The sequence below is a fragment of the Glycine max genome, chromosome 10 (assembly GCF_000004515.6).
Source record: "Glycine max cultivar Williams 82 chromosome 10, Glycine_max_v4.0, whole genome shotgun sequence".
NCBI lineage: Eukaryota > Viridiplantae > Streptophyta > Magnoliopsida > Fabales > Fabaceae > Glycine > Glycine max.
In genome coordinates, this window is record NC_038246.2 from 42666066 (window position 1) to 42685315 (window position 19250).

The 19250-nt window shown below is 30.7% G+C and overlaps 1 protein-coding gene across 1 annotated transcript; it reads left to right on the top strand.

The window, feature by feature from the left end:
• The first annotated feature begins 626 nt into the window (after positions 1-626).
• On the top strand, positions 627-19177 carry LOC100814462 (polycomb group protein EMBRYONIC FLOWER 2). Its single transcript, XM_006589274.3, has 24 exons — positions 627-751; positions 1205-1263; positions 4368-4461; positions 4551-4698; positions 5045-5100; positions 6263-6368; positions 6475-6637; positions 6729-6797; positions 9265-9404; positions 9598-9666; positions 10342-10469; positions 11057-11089; positions 11206-11237; positions 11425-11477; positions 11568-11624; positions 11708-11767; positions 13763-13809; positions 13907-13998; positions 15056-15659; positions 16384-16432; positions 17185-17268; positions 17799-17875; positions 18180-18269; positions 18691-19177. The coding sequence occupies exons 3-24, from the start codon at positions 4412-4414 to the stop codon at positions 18830-18832; spliced, it is 2349 nt and encodes a 782-aa protein (XP_006589337.1). The 5' UTR covers positions 627-751; positions 1205-1263; positions 4368-4411; the 3' UTR covers positions 18833-19177.
• Positions 19178-19250: the final 73 nt, after the last annotated feature.

Below are 19250 nucleotides of genomic sequence, written 5' to 3' on the forward strand. Positions count from 1 at the left end.
TTAGAAAAAAAAACATTACCTTAATTGGATCAATTTCAAAGTTCTATATATATTGGATTCTCCCCTTTCACTTCGTTACACCGCTTACAAATCCTAGTTCTTGATAGCTACAAAAATTGGTCCAGATTCATTCTTAGTTATTGAGAAGATTATTAAAGATTGAAACATACCAGGTGCTTTTTAGTATTTTTAGTAGGATTTTTTTAAATCTTTGTATATCCATTATGAGTGGATATGAATTTCCTCTATTGATAAAAAAATGTAAAATCATAATTATATTTGGAGTTTTTATTTGACAAAGATAGGTATTTTATGAAATCAATTGGTTCAATAGACAAATCAATGAATCAAATAGGTCATTAGTTTAACAATTGGGTTGATGCATTGTGCAGGTCGGCTTGAAGGGTTGAACTGCATGAACCAACCCAATCCATTTGAGCAAATTAATCCATTGGGCCCAATCTATTTTTACATCCCAAACCACATTTATTAAGTTATTTTATTGTACAATAATAAAATTGGGTACATTTGTCGAATAGTGATTTGTTACTTTATGATAACTGTTTCTGAAGGAATAAAATATTATCTTAATTGGACCGATGTCAAAGTATTATATATTGGGTTTTCCCATTTCATTTCTTCATACCCTATTGCGCCGAATACAAACCCTAATTCTTGAGAGTTACAAAAAGGATTGATCTAGATTCATTCTAAATTATTGTGAAGATTGTTGAAGATCGAGTCATACCAGGTACTTTTTAATATTTTTAGTAGGGATTAGGTTTTATTTTAAAATCTTTGCATCTCCCTTATGGGTGGATATGGATTTCATATGTTTGATACCATTGATAATTATATTTGAAGCTTTTATTCAATAGAGATAGAAATCTTATGAAAATCAATTGATTGATTTGATGGAAAAATCGATGAATCGATTAGGTCATCAATTTAACAAGAAATACAGTAATTGACTAGGTCATTATTTTGGGTCGTCCAAGAATTTGACGAAGTAACAAAAAGGTCAAAAATGGACTAAAAGCAAATGACATTTTTTTTGAATTTTTTATTCAAAAATATATTTGAGATAAATGAGGGTCCTAGTATAAAGTCTACACTTCTTTTATTTTTTTTTATATTATAGTATATATAATATGCATATTTTTTTAATTTAAACTTTTATCTAATTTGATCGATAATTGGTTAGGTCCCCAATTTGAGCAATGCAGTGGAGTGAAAAATCGATCAAGAATCGGTGAAAACTAGGTAAGAACAAGGGGACAAAATTTGGTTTGAACCAATTTTAATTTTTAATTTTGTTTCAATATAATTTTAAATAAATAAGGATCTTAAATGATATTTACATATGAATTGCTATAATTTAATTATTTATTGTGAATTTATTATTTTGTAAGACATGTATTATGATCTTTTTATACTAATTTAGAATCTTACTAGAGTTTTTCTTAGTTGGTTGAATATCATGCGTGAATTGTTGTATACTATTTTGTATTTGTCTTTCATTCCTATAGATTTTTTTTTAAAATTTTACTCAACTATTTTTTAAACTAAATTTTACTTAACTTCATTCTTATAATTTTATACTAGTTTATTATTTGAAATGTTAAAAAATGTTAGGAATATATTTACTTATTACTAATTTAACTCATTTGAGTAACAATTGACGAAATGAGATATTAAGGCAGAGAATTAATAAGGTAATGAGTACTTGTTGAACGATAAACACTGGCCTTGGGTCATACAAAGGATTGTAGTAGGGTGAGGGAGAAACATAAAGGAGAGAGGGAGGAAAGTCCATTCCCAAATACAAATAGGCTTTTCAAAAAACAATAAGAAGTGATATGGGTGCACCTTTCTTAATTTTTTCAAAATATAATTTCTTAATATTTTATTGTTATTTAATATTATTTAATATATATATATATATATATATATATATATATCAATAAATTTATCTTTTTCTAAATATTTAGTATCATATTAAATATAATTACATTAAAATTGAGTAAAAAAATTAATTATATTTTTAATTAAACAGGTATTATCTTCAAACATGTTTAAGCCTATTGAAAATTTCCATGATTTGCTCCTTGTGCGTATAAATTAAAAAGAAAATAATAAATATAAATTTATAATTATTTAAATTTAAATTCATTAAAATTTTGCATTATAAAATATTTATAAAATAATTTTTTTATTATTTTATAATTTATTATAAATAATTCATTATAAATGAAATTTGTAAGTATTATGAATATCTTTTAAAATTAAACATATTGATGATCAATCTTTTCATGGGGTTATCATCATAAAATACAATATATCAAATATTATGATTTATTAAAACAACTTATCATATATTTTCTTATAACCTGTATATTTCATATTTATTAATATTTAAATAAGTAAAAAGAGTAAAATATAAAATAATTAACTTAACTTTGAAATCATCAAAGATATGAGTATAGTTTTATAGCATATAATCACAATAATGTGAGTAAATTTTACATTTATATAATTTCTCACTCACATAATCAATATGAAGTAATGGGTAAAAACATAACAATAATTGTTCTTAAAATAATCATAACAATAATGTGTGTTGTTTTATTTATTTGACTTATTAATGATATTGTTTATTTTTTTTTGTCTTTGGATGAAATTAATGGTGATGTTGAAAAAGAAAAGGAAGTTGCTCTGGATTTCACAGTCCATGACTCTAATGTTTAATTTTAATAGTTTAGAAGTTTATTCTTGATGATATTTAAATTTCAATTATCTTAATGTTGAATGTTTATTTTGAAGACTTCAATCACTTTAATATTAAATGTTTGGATTTGATTTAGTTTGATTTTTATATTGGATTTTATTTTAAGTTGTTTGAAATAATTTAATTTTTTTTACAAAAAAAGACAGAAAAATGGATCAACCCGCATAATCCACCAATCCGTGATGGATCAGGCCGAGCTGACATTTTGTTAGCCCACACAAAAGTAGGCTGAGCTGGGCTAGTTCACTTTTAGCTTAACCCGTTGCGGGCCAACCCACGTGGGCTGAGCTGACCCGTTTTGACAGCTCTAAAGAATGGGCTCATATTAATTAGGGATGTCTTGTTTAGCATTCAAATATGTTAGATTGCTAAACCATCGATAATCACTCAAAGTACACAACCATCTATCATTTTTAATAAGATTTTCTCTCTTAAGTCTTAACACACGTCTTTTCCAAACATGAGAGGATTGAATCCAGAATCACTTCGGCTAAGAATAGGACCAACAACTTGTTGGTTAGCTATCAATTGTTTTACGACCACATATACTAGGGACAGAATACTAGGAGTTAAGACAGAACAGAGCGACATAGACGCAGTAAAGTATGTTATTGTGGTTGTAAGGACACAAAAAATGTTTTTTCTTTCTAAACTTTGCCTACAGTTTTCTTGGCCAATATTTAAGTCTTCAACCCAACACATTCTCATGTGGTTGCATTGCTAAATTGGGACCGAGTTGGTGGCTTTTGATTTCATTTTTGGTTCTCTCTTATGGACTCACTCACTACTGTTAATGAAACTGCTTCATAAGCTGCAATCCAACCACTGTTTGTGATAGAAACGAAATTAGATAGAAAATGTGAATCAATGCCAAGGAAACTCTAACTGAAAACAATCAAATAGACATGGCCACTTTCGGTTTTCAGGCAATGGCACACTGTGAGACATTTGATGTTCCCACCAATGTGTCTCATCTGCCTAATCTGGGGTAGGAACTGGAGGTATTGCAATTTCAAAAAATTTCAATGACTCTTGGACCCGTCTCCTCTAAAGTAAGCTAATATTCAGTATTCACTTTAGAGGATAGAGTAATCTTAATCGTTGATGAGAAAATCAATTATCGTGCATAACATGTGTTGAAATATCAACATTTGATATTTTCATATTGACTGAAGTTAGTTACTTACTGGACATAGAAGGTTGATTTAGTGATGAAGAAAGAAGAAAAGATAAGAAAGAGAGGTTGCGAATTTAAATTCTCCCATTAACAAAAACTAACAATTAATATTATTCAATAAAAAAAAGGTAGTTACTTACCTTCCAAAGTAAGCAACTGCTCACTTTAGAGGAGCCAAATTCCTCTACATAATTTTTAATTATTTATTTTTTCCAGTTAGAAACCTGCTATACAAGGTAATTTTAATGCACCACTTGATTCGATTCTTCACCTTAGATAGCACCAATGCTTTCAGCTGTGATATGGAATCTCAACATTCAATGGATCTTTATATCTGAGTGTTGCTATGTTTTCAATATATATGGTTTTGATGATTTCTTTTGCACTGCTTTTCCGTTGTAGGCTTGTTGCTTCGGAGAATTTCACAATTGTCAAGGTTCAGATCAATGCCAGATATACCTGGGACTTCTTCAGCAAGAATGGCAGCTTCTGAAACGTAAGTTCCCTTCCACGGGAAGTTACTGCAGCCCTCCACCCCAAAAGGGGTGCAACATAACAAATGCTGATATCTGTTTGCCTCTGCAGAAATTCTAGAAGAACAGGTCAACGAAACAATAGAGTTGTTTGGGAGAATTTATCTGAGGAAGAGAAGCTTGCTGCGATAGAGAGTCTTACTGTTTATTGCAGGCCTATAGAGCTCTACAACATAATTAAGAGTCGTACTAAAAAAAAGGTAAAATCTATTAAGAGAGTCTTACTGTTTATGTCATAATTTATAACTTTTATTAGGAATTGGGATATATATATATATATATATATATATATATATATATATATATATATATATATATATATATATATATATTTTGCATGAGTCATAACCTCATAGGGGCTGATTTTATTATTGGTATTATTATTTTATTTTATTTTGAAAATTGTCTCTTTTTCTACCTGTTGTTTTAGGAGAATTTCTTATACTATTTACTTCTCTTTAGTAGTACTTATTGCTTCCTTTTTTATTTTAGCTCTTGATAATATCATTGCATGTTGTTCTAATAATATACATGTCTGTCTTATAGCCATTATACCTTCGGAGATGTATGGACTACCATATAAAGGCTAAGCGCAAGAAGAGGTAAAATCTATTATATATAATCTTCCTTCTCCTGTTTACTTCGTTTTCTTTAAGAGATTTATGTTTATTATATGCTATATGCCCATGTAGATGTATATGCTATGTAATGTTCAGTTGAATAACTGTATTTAAGTTGCTAGTTTGTAATTTAACATGCTAGTTTTGGTTCACGAGTGTGGCATTTGTAATCGAGTTTCTTTGAGCCTCTAACATAGTGTTGGGAAACAAACACTATTTTTCTGTTTGTAAACTTAAAATATGCACTTAACAGAAACCAAAAAATAAGAATAGAGAATAAAAAAACAACACAATTTTTTTTAACATGAAAATTCTTTCAATGTAAAAAATAAAAATCATGAGACAAGTTAATAAATAATTCTACTATTAAAAGTAGGATTAAAATGATTCTTTTGATATAAGAGAATATCTCTCAACCTCACCCAATAAAGATGATTTATAATTTTTCTTAACTCTCACAAGTGTGGTGAAAATCAGAACTATCTTTTTTCACTATCACTCTCGCTTTGTTTCTTTTTGGTTGTCATGAGATGGGATGCTCCAATTCTTTATGAGCCTCCTTATTTATAGGAGATGAGTGTGACTTCCTTCAAGAGTGAGTGAGAAATGTCAATAAATGAGTTATATTCACAAAATTCTTTATAACTCTAACCTTCAATTTCTTAAGTGGAATGTGTAAGTCTCAAGACCAAAGAAATCAATCTCAAATTTTTGTAAAGTGCTCCACAACTTCCTATGCATATCTTGGAATGCACTCTTCAATTTTCCAAGTATTTAAATTTTCATGTTTACTTGAATGTGAACCAACCTTAATTATGGTAGAATTTCTAACAGATAAAGACCTATTAATACTATTGTTGTGGTTTATTGTGTGCACTTTACATGTGACATTGACTAAATCAATGCATCCATCTCAAAATATTGTTTCCATTTATGATGCTTCAAGATAGATGAGGTTTTTATTATGTAGACCTTGTGATGCATTTTCTTTTTACCTTAATTCAAATGACATTTTTTTCCTCCCAGCTAAGGTTGAATTCGATAATTTCTAGGGATTTGAAGTCATTGTTTTCATTTTGCCATTGTAGTTCAATATAAATATCAATTTTGAGATGCTAATGAGGTATCTCATTTGAATGTATAGGCTTGTATTGACGGCTTCGTTGTCATGGAAAGATGATGATAATCGGGCGCTGTTTCCTTTGTGTGTCTGTCTGGGAAGGCTGGATCCCAATACGGAAGCTCGAAGCGTAGGAATAGTTATTCTTGCATACACTTATTAGTTTCTTATCGTATAGTGCCTTATTCTAATAACATTTTTTGCTGCATAATACTTTTTGTTTTAACTTATAAAAGGCACAAAGGTATCATGTTGGTAAGATATCCTCATTTAAAGGACTCTCAGGAGTTGATGGGAAGGGGAATACTCAACTCGAAGTAAACTTCATGCTTCCCGAATTTGATAAGTTAGCTGGGGAAGTTAGCACTGCCAAATATTGGTTCTTGGTCTTTGCTTCTGGTATGCATATGGTTGTTTGAGCCAATTAACATGAAAATACATATGCCTAATTTTTTTGCTAAACTCCATGTTCTAACTATTTTACTTGCAGCGGGGAACCCAATTTCATTATCTAGAGCCAATTCGAGCCCGTGGCCTGTGGAGGTGTCTTCTAATGAATGTGAGATATGCTTCAACTACTAACTTCTGATACTCAAAATATGTTTGTTCTTTATAAAATTATGTTTATTTCTTGGTCCATCGCTCTTTATATTATATTCTTAACGATTGTTAACTCATTGACAAGTGTACTAAATTGTCATACATAGTAAAGTTAAAACAAAAGTTCGAATGTTGAATTTATAAAGATTTTGTTTGTACTTAGATTAATATAAACTCAATTTTTAAGCAATAGATATAATAAAAGAGATGATGAATTATAAGTGAAATCAATAAAAAAAATAGAAGATAAAAAAGACAAGAAAAATAAATAATTTTTGAATGCAAAAGATGAATTCAGAATGCAAATATGTTGAATCCCAGCATTCAAAACTACTTAGGTGTAATGTTAATAATTTTTTTCTATCTAATGTTATCTTAGTTTTTATCCATATCCACTCTGATACTCTAATCCTGATTCCTTAAGTGAAGGAATCTAATTTATCTATTTTCTCTTCGCAAATTCCTTTTCAAAGATAAAACAGTAAATTATATTAAGAATAAAGATGTATGAATAGACTAAACAAACTCATTTTATTCCTAGACACAATTTTATTTAGATGTTATTTCCTAATTCTTTAGAAAATAAACACTTTCCAATGCCTACATCCTAAATAGATGCACAAATATAGGTGATCAGACTGCAATCAATAACAATAAGCACAGAAAAGAACAATAAAAACTAGAATTACATTAAATAAATTGTAGGAAAGAATTACATTACAAGAGTTTGACTGGTAGACTCTCAACAATGAGAGTTTAGTCTTTTATTGTCATGAGAGACTTTATACTTTAAGAATTAATGAGGATGGAAGAAGAAGAGAGCTAGATAAGGAGGGAAGAAATGGCTATAGAGAGGGTTAATGGTTTCTCCTATTTAAAATGCTTTTGGGTGTATTTAGTAGAGAACTCTAAGTCTCGGTATGACTTTATCCTTTGTTTCTTACTCCTTTTATAAACCTTAGTTAACTTAATTTTCACGCAATCCTGCGCTAAGCACGACAGTTGAGCTTAACGAGTATGGTGGTGATCACGCGCTTAGCGCGGAATTCGCTTTGAGCATGCATTCAGGTTTGTTCATGGGTTTCCTTTGCCCTAAGCTTGGGTTGGCTGTTAAGTGAGGTGTCATGTTGGGCGTGGCTTGTGCTAAACGAGATGTTCCAACTTCACTTTTTCTTAAGGTTTTTTCTTAAATTTTTTGCATCATTTATCTTCAAAGCACTTGTAATTATTTTTTTTTGAATCCTGCATTCCTGCAGGTCAAGAATTGAAAAGATATTAAAATCTTCGTTATTTTATAAAAAATAATAGTAAAATAGAGAAAATCTAACCATTCTTGTCTGATTTGACTATCAATTAAATTTAAATTTTACCGTTATCAATAATTGTTTCAGCTTTCTTACCTTGTATGTAATGTGGCATTAACCCTCTTTGATATTGGTAAACAGTTAGATTTTACCACCCTATTCTTAAACAAAATATAATTTCAATTTTCAGCACATGATTGGTGTGTCTGAGATAAAAAGAATTATTAGTCTCTATGTAACAACTTAAGCTCTTGGATGATTTGGGGTGATCTGAGGAATGTTCTATTGCACGATTTTAAATGCTGTGCTATGGTCATTTTTAGGAGTAAACAAGACTCTGAGGATTGGATATATATAGTTCTTTTCATAGGTAGAAACTGAGGATTATATATACATGTATGTATAGTTCTTTTTAAGTGGGACAAATGAATTGTTCGGACTCTAGCATTTCTCATTTGCCCAGGTTATTTGATTTAGAGGCCAATGAATGATATCTAGTAAACTAGTAGTACTGCTAAGGGAAAACCTTGTGAATTAAGGAAGTGTAGATGGATTGATTGGAGCTAGATTGAAGGGGGTGATCGATTGATATCTACACAATTTATATACTGTTTTGTGTAGTATAAATGCATGTGCAGGCCTGACAGAATGTATGCTTCAATTTGTAGCCTGTTTACATTGGTTCTATTTCTCTGTACCTTACTACTCAAACCCTGGTCACCTTTGTTGCAAGTAAATGAAATGATTTTGTTATCTGAATATCCCCCAAAGATAATAGGGCATTTCATAATGGATGATAGTATTACAGTCTCCTGAAAATCACAGAATTGGACAGGTGGTACGGTCTTTTTGAAGTGGTTTCTCGTACTGATAGTTTGATGATTTATATATTTGTTCCTTTATTTCTGTAAGGAGGATTTGTTATCCCCTAACTCTTTGCAATCACCTTCTCTTTGTCTTAATGAATTTCTTTTTTCATCAGAATAAAAATAAATCTGATATTTTACAAGCTTTACTACTCGAGGATTATTTTTTTCCCTTAATACTATGATGATTTTGTTATGGAAAAGGGTAATTTTTTAACCTTCATATGATCACATCGTTTCATTCTGTACTTGACAGCATGGGGCGGAGAGAGATGTTTATATGGAAAAGTATCTTTGAACTTTCATCAAGATAATGGAAATGTATTTCCATATTTTCTTTTGCGAAAGCCAGGCAAGATTAAGATTGAGATGAATTTGCATCCATGTATTTTGACGGTATGAAATCTAACTATATCTGATTGATGCTCAAATAGTTTTTTCCCCTTTGGTGCTTCCTTTGTTTCTAGTTAAATATATGCTATTTATGGGTACTGCTTTTGTCTATCAATCTTGTCAAGTTTTTTTATCTGTTCTTCAGTCTTCACAATTATGACAGATGTATTACTTAACAATTTTTTTCATGTTGCAGTATCATTTGCAGTATTGTATTCAAAGAAAGAGCAAGATCATCTCAATTCAAGATTCCAGGAACTCTAAGGTGGAGGCTTATTCTACATCAATATCATCTACCCACTAAGCAAAAATACTCACCCACCACAACTCAATTCTTTAATGAATAACTTATATTCACTGCTTCTTGTTGTTTCTTTTCTGTTCTTATGGTTTCCAAAGAGTAAATTAACTAAATCAATTTGTAGTTTAGATTTTAGAAGAAGAAATTATAATTCTTATATCATTAATTAATTGAAATCACAAAGGATGGTATAAATAGGTAGAGTTAGTTGGAGATTCTCTAATCAATTTGATTACAATTCAAACTAGCATATACAAGGAAAAACAAAACAAAAAATTAGGCTAATTTGATTTTATTTTACCTAATTTTCTAGAAGAAATGATAATTCTTATTGTATTGATTAGTGGAAGTTACAAAATATGATATAAATAGGCATATTTTGTGGAAATCTGATTACAATTCAAATTAATATAATAAAACAAAAAATAAGACTAAGAGCAGATAAATCTGATCGTATTCTAGCCTAATCTGATCTTATTCTAGCTTATGTTTTTAGAAGAATTATTTAAATTTTGAAAAAAAAACCTTAGCCACTTTGACACCCCTCTTAAGTTGATGCATACACAACAACTTAATTCTTTAATGGAGAATTAATAGTGACCGTTGATTTTTTCTTTTTTGTTCTTATAATCTAAAAAGGCTAAATTAGAGCAATTTGAAGTCTCATTTTGTCTTGAAGAATTTGGAGCTAGGGAAAAATCTTCTAGCCAGACAAATACAAGCACAGAAGTATCATGGATTCCGCCATCTTCATCACAAATCCTTTGGTAATTTCATTTTTGTCATAAGCTTCTGTTGGAGAGTACAAGATATGATGATATTATTGTTTTAGACTTTTACCAGCAAGATATGTTAATCCGTTGGTCTGCCTAAATAAGATTTTATATTTGAGTCTTATGAATGAAAAAATATAATTGAGAAGAAAAATTCAACTAAAGGAAACCAATCCAATTTTTTGATGAAAATTAATTATTAATAAAGTTGATGAATATTCCATATGTCATATGACAAAAAAATCTTTTAATAAATTTTCTATATAAACTTTTTAGCTGTTAAAGCTTGTTCATCAAGCTCTCTTGTCACATTAATAAAGTGAGAAAAACAGTGATTCATGAAGTTATGAATACCTTTCTCCTTCTTTGGGGTATATCTTTATTAACTACCATAAATCATTGGGTTTTCATGAATGTTAGTTCTTCAACTCTATCAATTTTTTTTTGTTGTACTACATTATTTTGGAATTCCAATAACTAAAAGTACTAGATTTTTTTGGTGGTGGTGATTGAACTTTCTTGTAATTTCTATTAGACAAATTTGACATACATTTTAATTTCTTGTTGCTTCTTTGGTTCAGGTCCAAAGAAGGAAATGTGGTATTTTGTTATAGGTATTACATTTTCTAGTGCACTCTTGTCTCTTTTTGACATTTTTCTCTGATAGAAGAAATTATAATCATTCTGTTCTGTCTATTTTAATCAATTTTGTTTATAAAAAATATTACAGGTATTATAATAATAAGTTGCACAGAACGGAAGGTAATGCAAATATTGTTCTTCGTTTTTCTTTTGTTTATTATTTGATTTTTTTTTCTACTTGGTGAATTAAATAATGTGTTTTTCAAACAAATTAGTTACTGTACAGGTTAACACATGTTAGAATATTTACATTTATATTAGAATATTAGCATTGGTGTTAAATATTAACTGAAAGCTTTGACTGCAGTAACTGAAAATTTCTCCTGTACAATTTGTTTGGATCGATGTGCATCATACAAGGTTAAGACTAGTTTTGAGTAATGATTTAGAGATCTACATTTATCAGTATGATAATATAAACTTGTTGTTAACGTTTCTGACATGTTTTAGGGATTAAAATGTCACCTACAATCGTCACATGATGGCTATTTCAATTTTGAATTTTCGGTCAGTAATCTTCAAAACTCTTGATAGCTTTCTAATCACTAAGTTGTAGTAAGCCATGGTTTCAATAATAAATAACTTTGCAGAATTCGGAGGATTTTCCATTTGTCTTTTTGAGTGTGAAGACCGTAATCAGTACTATAAAGGTCTGAACAGTTTGCCTTCAATTTTTTTCGTCTTTAATTTTTGTAAATCTATTATCAATCTTAATATCAAATTGGTTATAATCTGTTTGTTGGTGTTTATTGTTGGAAATATTAATCATACTCTTTCATTTAAGACCTCTAATGTTTTGGGGGCTTATTAGATTCTCTTATTTTGAAGCTTGTTTTATTTCTTTTTTATTCTATTCTTCCATGTCCATACTTTTTATGTCCATAACATGCAATTACTTGACATTTTTTACAATTTACTTCGAAAAGAAAAACTTGTATACTGGTGTTGAAAGTGGTATGCAAACACCATGTGGTGAAGCAATTGGGGATTGACCTATATATAGCATAGGATTACAGCAAGAATAATATTTTTGTTACTTATCCTTTCACCTTGGTTCTAGACTACCCTATAGAGATTAAATGGTAAACTAGAGTTGTGGATAGAAGCTTTGAAAACACATGGTTTCTCATATAGAATGCCAGTTCCAATCAATTTCAGTGGCATCGTGAAATGTGATGTAGAATGATAGGCCTAGAGTACTCCTCTAGGGTATAGTATTCCATGGATCAGATTTCAAATATTCTGAGGAAAAAGAAAATCTCAGTATTATTATTATGAAGTTTTGAATAACGTAAGACATCTAAGAGGTATTTATAAGCTATAACCCAAAAATAATGAAAATCCTAGATAATCCTAACAAATATAATATTCCTAAAAACAATGTAAAATCAAATAAGAAATCTTAACATTATAATATATTTTCATATGAATGCATAATTTGTCTATAATTAGGGTGAGAATAGGTTAGGCCGGCCTACATAGGCTTACAATTCGACCTACATAAAGTCTGATCTGAACTGACCTATTTAATTAAAATGTTAGGCTCAGACTTTTTTTAAAAACCTATTAAATTAAATAGACTAGACTTAGACTTATTAAAAAACCTTATATGTCTGATAGGCCGACCTATATTATTTTTTGGGTACCAATATATAATATTATTTTTTGGATACAATTAATTATTTTTTCAAACTATCAGACTTTGATTACACTGTTCCATAACTTCTATTCCTATAATCAAGGACTTTAATTATAATTTAGGTGTGAATCATGTGCCCTTTTATATTCCTCATTATTTTGATTGACTTTTCTTTTTTTTTTGTTAACTTTCCTATTACGTTTCTACTTTATAAAATATTAAATATTTATTATGAAGAAAGCTTTTAAAAAGGCTAAGACTAGACCTGACTTTTAAAAAGGTCAGGCCAAGTCAAAATAAAAGTTTTTGATAGGCTATAGGCCAGACTCAGGCCTCAAAGATTCATCGTAGGCTAGGCTCAGGCCTTTCAAAGCTGGTCTGACCTATTCCCACCCCTATCTATAATATTCCTATAAATCTTAACATTATATTATCTCATGTCAAGCTGTCATTACTTTCTTTTCTGCTTAATATGATATTTTGTTGATTTTCCTCAGCAGGAAATTTTCATTTGAATAGTTTTTTTGAAGGCTTTTTCCTATTCTTTTGCATAGGTCACTATTCTAGTTATACATAAAATAATGATATATTCTCTTAAATAAGAGAAAATTAAATTCCAAAATTTGTATAAGTTAACATGATAGTCCCTGAAAGCACAGCAATCCTTAAATATGTTTCTCCAATCTGCATTACTCTGATAGTACTGAAGAAGGAAAAGTGGTTTCTTTATTAAGAATTCCTCTGCGGTCATTTCACATATCTGTTGAACTTGAGATATTTGTTGTTGTGCAAGAGGTGAAATCTAATAGCTAAAGCATTGTTGCTCTGGTTCATAATAGTTTAATCTTGTAGGATGCATGGTTGCTTCCTTTCTATGGTTTTATAGTCTTGTAGAGAACAAATGTCTAGAAAAATGGAAGCATAACAAGGTTGTTTAAGGTTTTAGGATGAATGCATTTAGAATTTTGTATTTGTTCCTCAAATTTTTTAATTAATTTCTCTGCAGGATGTTGGAGCGGGTATTAATCCAAGACTACAAACTTTTCTATATTGGTAAGCTATTTTATTCTCACCGTTCTGAAATTTCTCATCTCCTCATATAGATACATGTTATGAAGTAAAATGGTCAACTAAGAATATCTATATGCAGTGCCAAACGACTTAAGCATAGAGAACCGACTCGTGGTAGAACAAATGAGACAGACCGATTGCTCTTTAATGCTGGAGTTCCTTCACCCGATGGTGTGTAACTTACTTTTGCAACTATATGAAGTATTTTAGTTGGTGATACAATTTATGTTCTACATAGCTTACAAAATTTGACAGAACCCGGTCAGAATTTGACTTGATTCAAGGGTGGTAATTGGATTATGTCAAAGTGGTGGGGACCTCTAATCATCTAAGAATTAATAACAGTGGCAACACAGTGTGGCCAAAAATAAAATTCTAGCCATCTAATTCTTTCCACTACATGTTGAAGGAAGGGCCAAATATGTAGTTATCTGAGAATTACTTATCTGCACAATAGTAAAAGGCTAAGGATATAAAACATGAAAAGTTAGGGCCATTTTTATATACTTATTTAAGGGTAGAAAACTCTATCTGGGGAAATTAAGGCTAGAAAGAAATTGATAGGTTTTAGGGTTTTATTAAACTATTGTTTTCCAACATATGGTATCATATATGGCACAATTCGTTTCACCTTAAAAACCTAGGTGCTTTAGTGCTTCCTTTTCATTAAGAAAAAGATGTGACCACAGAGGAGGTCAATCTCCTTATTGGATAGCTGTGATTAGATATTTGATCTGGTCCAGAGGAGTGTGATGTAAACCCGGGCAATATAATTTCCATGAAATCGATAGCAACATTGTGTTCTGGAAATTTTGTCGTCAAATCACCCGGAGCCAATGATCATGACCTAAAGAAAGCCTGGTTCTGACCAGTCTCTCTACAGTTAATAGTTTGTATTAAACATTTTACAGGTCTGTTTAGAGGTTGTACACACTCACTTAAAGCTAGACATGTATTATTGAATCAACCAAGGCTGCAAGCTTCTTTTAAGTGAAAAAAAACCATTAAAAAATTAGCTTAGAATATATGTGCTCAATGTAATGATATTAAACTACAAATCTCTAGTTTGACAAATTGTATCAAATGGTTCTCTTATATATATTCTAATCGTTATTATATTTGTTGAGCATGATTATGAAAGAATCATGTGTTGGATGGGATAGTTGTAGAATACTAGCATTAATGTTTAAGTGTAAAAAGTGTATCACATATTGCTATGACAATGCAGAATCAAAAGCTATTATTTTACATCCTGGTCCGCGCTGTGTTCCATCAATATTTGATCATGATAATGGGACACATGCAATGCTACAATATGACCCTGAAGGGGTTTCAGATGAAATTTTACTTCCTGGTCCGGATTGTGTCCTATCAGTATCTGATCATGATGATGTGACGCATGCAATGATACTAGATGATCATGAAGGGGTTTCAAATGCAACTTTACATCATGAAGGGGTTTCTAATCGTGATGATGGGACACGTGCAATGCTATTAGATGACCATGAAGGGTCAAATGCAACTTTACATCCTGGTCCAGATTGTGTCCCATCAGATGATGATGGGACACATGCAATGCTAGAAGATGACAGTGAAGGGGTTACAAATGCAATTTTACTTCCTCGTCCAGATTATGTCCCATCACTATCTGATCATCATGGTGGGACACGAGCAGTGCCACAAGTTGACCATGAAGGGGTTTCAAATGTAATTGTTTTAAATCCTAGCCAGGATTGTGTCGCATCAACGTCTAAGCATGATCATGGGGCTCCTAAAGTGCGGAAAGCTAGGAAGAAAGACAAGTTACCAATTGAGCAATATGACCCAAGAATGTATGTCCTTGATCTTTTCTCTATCCTTGGAAAACTAAAGGCAGTTCATACATTCTGAGAACTTTATATATCCATTATTACGAGTTTACAACCGGAAATGTTCTGATCTCAATGCTAAAACAAAATGTTACTGAAATATGTTTCCCAAGCAAAAATAACTTCATCTTGCAACTTAATACTTTTTTACATAATTGTATGCTGTCATATTATCATAATAAAAAACAGTGCCCCTGATAGATCATTGATGCCATAATTGCTAGTTATTTTTGAAAATTGAAATGATTTAATAATATATAAAACTAATTGATTGTAGCAGCTTGTCACACCTGGCATCTTCTTCGTATGTGGCTGGCAGGCTGTTGATTTGTTTGAGTTTTGTTAACTTCTGAATATCAGTGTATGCTAATTAGCAGGGTCTATTAGCCATGCATGAGCTTGATTTTTCACTTTATCACTGAATTCAAAATTTCTTATGTTTTATGTCAAATGTAGTTGATGTCATAACAATTTCTATTTTGTCCAGGATGTCATTACACATTTAGGTATAGAAAATTTTCCATATATGTGATACCTATATAAGCGTGATCTCATTGGAATTTATATAGGCAGAGTTGAAAAAGAATTTTTCATTTATAATTTTCTACTTGTGATTATAACTCTTGCTATAAAGTAGAAATAACATAATGGACACAGCTTTGACATAGTTCTTTTCAAAACATTTCAGCGTTGCCCGGTTTGAGAAGCGGCAGTTCTATCACTCTCACAAATACCAGGTGATGAGTGACAGCCATTTACTAATTTATGTTTTTGTACTTTTATTCTATTTTCATGTAAATAGGAATTGTGTTGAAGAAACCATGAACTTTATAAGTTCGATTGAGAGGCCTAAACTCAATGCTTCTGATATAAATGTGTGGAGATTCTTTGGTTCTCTTAACATTAGTTGGGAAATGTAATTTCATCCTATAGAATCAGATAGCAGTTTTTAATTTTCTAAAACAAATTTTTATTTGCTACCTGTTTCTATCCGTTAAACAAACAAATTATCAAATATATATTTCTAGACAATGGAGATGCATGTATGAATTGGGGTTGTATGCAAGAAATATAGAAAACTATCACAATTTGAGTACATTTTTTTCTTTGATAGTTGTAAGTTTTGTTCTGACTTTGGTACAACATCAAAGTGATGCATTTTGGCTGTCAAGCTATGCATTCTATTGGTATCATTTGTAATTATGGTTGCAGAAACTTTGCATTATGTATAATTTCACTACTATTAGTATTTATATTGGTTTCTAGTTGTCATGAGATATGGTGACCTGAAAACAACATTCTTTTCTGTCAGACAAAACAAAACAATAAGTTCATGTTTCATTGTATTCAAATGTCTAATGTTTACATTTAGCCAACAACTTTTAGTAGGAAAAGGCTTACTTGTCATTGTTGGTTTCTAATACTTCCCTTTGCTATCGCATGTCTGACGATCTGACTCATTTTTGTCTTTTTTTTCCTGCTTAAAAAGCCTATGGCACTTGAAGAAGCGCTATTAGATGAAGATAGTGAGGATGAAATGAATGAGGGTGCTCAGGAGATTGAAGATCGAAGGGTATGTACCATTATATAAGTGATCTCTTGTTTTGGTTTTCTACAATTTAATTTTCTTTAATTGTAATTTTTCTTGAACAACAAAACTCTGGTAGAACTTAATAGTAATGAGTGGCTGGCAAGAGCTTAAAAGTGATATAGAATTACCTTTCTTTGAAGCTTTATCTATCTGTGACTGAGAGTCTCAATCATAAGGATTTTTTTAAACAAATTTTATTCCAGATTGTAGAAATAAATAAGCTGACCCCATACCATATTATTCTTCTTAACAGAAAAAAAAAAGTTTTTTGAATTTTAGATCATCTCCACTATAATTGTTTGGTTTAACCATGTTTTGGACCTTATTCTGAGAGCTTAGTTTTTGTGATTCCAAGTTTACAACTTGAAAACTATCTCATGATTCATCGAATAGAATTTCAACATAGGTGTAGATTGAGGCTGAGGTTGAATTTTGAAGTCTGTTTCACCCTTAACTGTTTTTCACACTTTTTGCTATCTTTTGAGGAAGCATTGACACACACTGATATGCAGAGACTTGCTATTCTTGATGCGCCAGACCATGTGAAAGAGTTCCTATCTCTGTGGAACGCATTTATTAAGAAACATCGGTTAGTTCTTTTCGTTTTGATTCAAGTAATTCACTTCTTGTTGGATCTTCCTAGTTTTGTTTATTGTCATCATTAACAAGTAAAATGTATATATTATATATGCTGAATGCTGAGATATGAGATATAGAAAGGTGAAATGCTTGTCCATTTTTTTTATTGTCAAATGTTAGTTTTGTTAGGAGAGATCGAACTCACAATTTTTTTCTCTTTTTTTCTTCTTTAACCATTCAACCCACTTTATATCTCCATGCTTGTCCATTTGGATTTCTACTTTCTGGTTTCAATCAATTTCTTCTAGTGGCAGAGTGCTGGCAGATGGTCACATAAATTGGGCTTGTGAAGCTTTCACAAAATATCATTCTGCTGAGTTTGCCCAGTCCAACTCGTTAGCCTGGTAACTAGCATCGATCTCTTTTGTATTTTCCCGTTTGAGACATAAGAAATTTTATACCTAACTTTGTTGTTTTCATCATTGCCTGATGTCCTTTTTTTATTTATCAATATTTTTCTACATAATCTCTCTGTTTGTGGTGACAAGGCTTCATACATCTATACCTTAAATCTCACTAGGTGGGAGCTAACGGACACTAAGTTGTCCTTTTTATTGATTTTAACCTTAATTCAACAAACATAATCATGACAACATGTACATCTTCAAAAACAATTTTTGTCAAGATAGTTTGATTCTAATAGTTGCAATAGATTGTGCTATTTCATCACCTTTTGTGGCTTTACTTGGTCAACATGTCATGCATTATGCTCGAATTGGATGTACAAAAATCTGGAAATAATTACGAAATTAATAATTTTGACAGGAATTGGAGAATGTTTATGATCAAACTAATTAATCAGGGTCTTCTAAAGACATCGACCTTCGTTGCATGCAATAATATTCTCGAACAATGCCGGAAGCAGAACCAAGATCCCCAAAGGCAGAATCAAGATCCCCAAAGCTAAAGAAAATTTAGTTTTAATTAATTCCTTCAAATCAAAACAAACGAATGGACTTCTCTTTACAAGGTGCAAATTACTGCCACCGTCTTGCGGAATCTTTTTAGTTTTAATTGTTGTCTTTGATGTACTGTTATTAGTTATTACCTTTGGTTGTACCATAAATTTGCCAAGGATAAAAATTTCAGCGGCATGGAGCTGAAGAAGTTCTTAAGCTCCCTAAGTTTTTATATTCTTGATTCATTTCTGTTAAGTGTTTGAAATTCTGCTATGCCATACTTTTTATTATTCTTGACATCAAGAACGGATTGCCAGGCTCATATTTTCAATTTTTAGATTCCAATTTACTGAATTGAGCTCTTGATTGCAAGCCAAATTTGTCCATGCATATTTATGCAGACGTGTATCCTGCAAACTTTTGCAA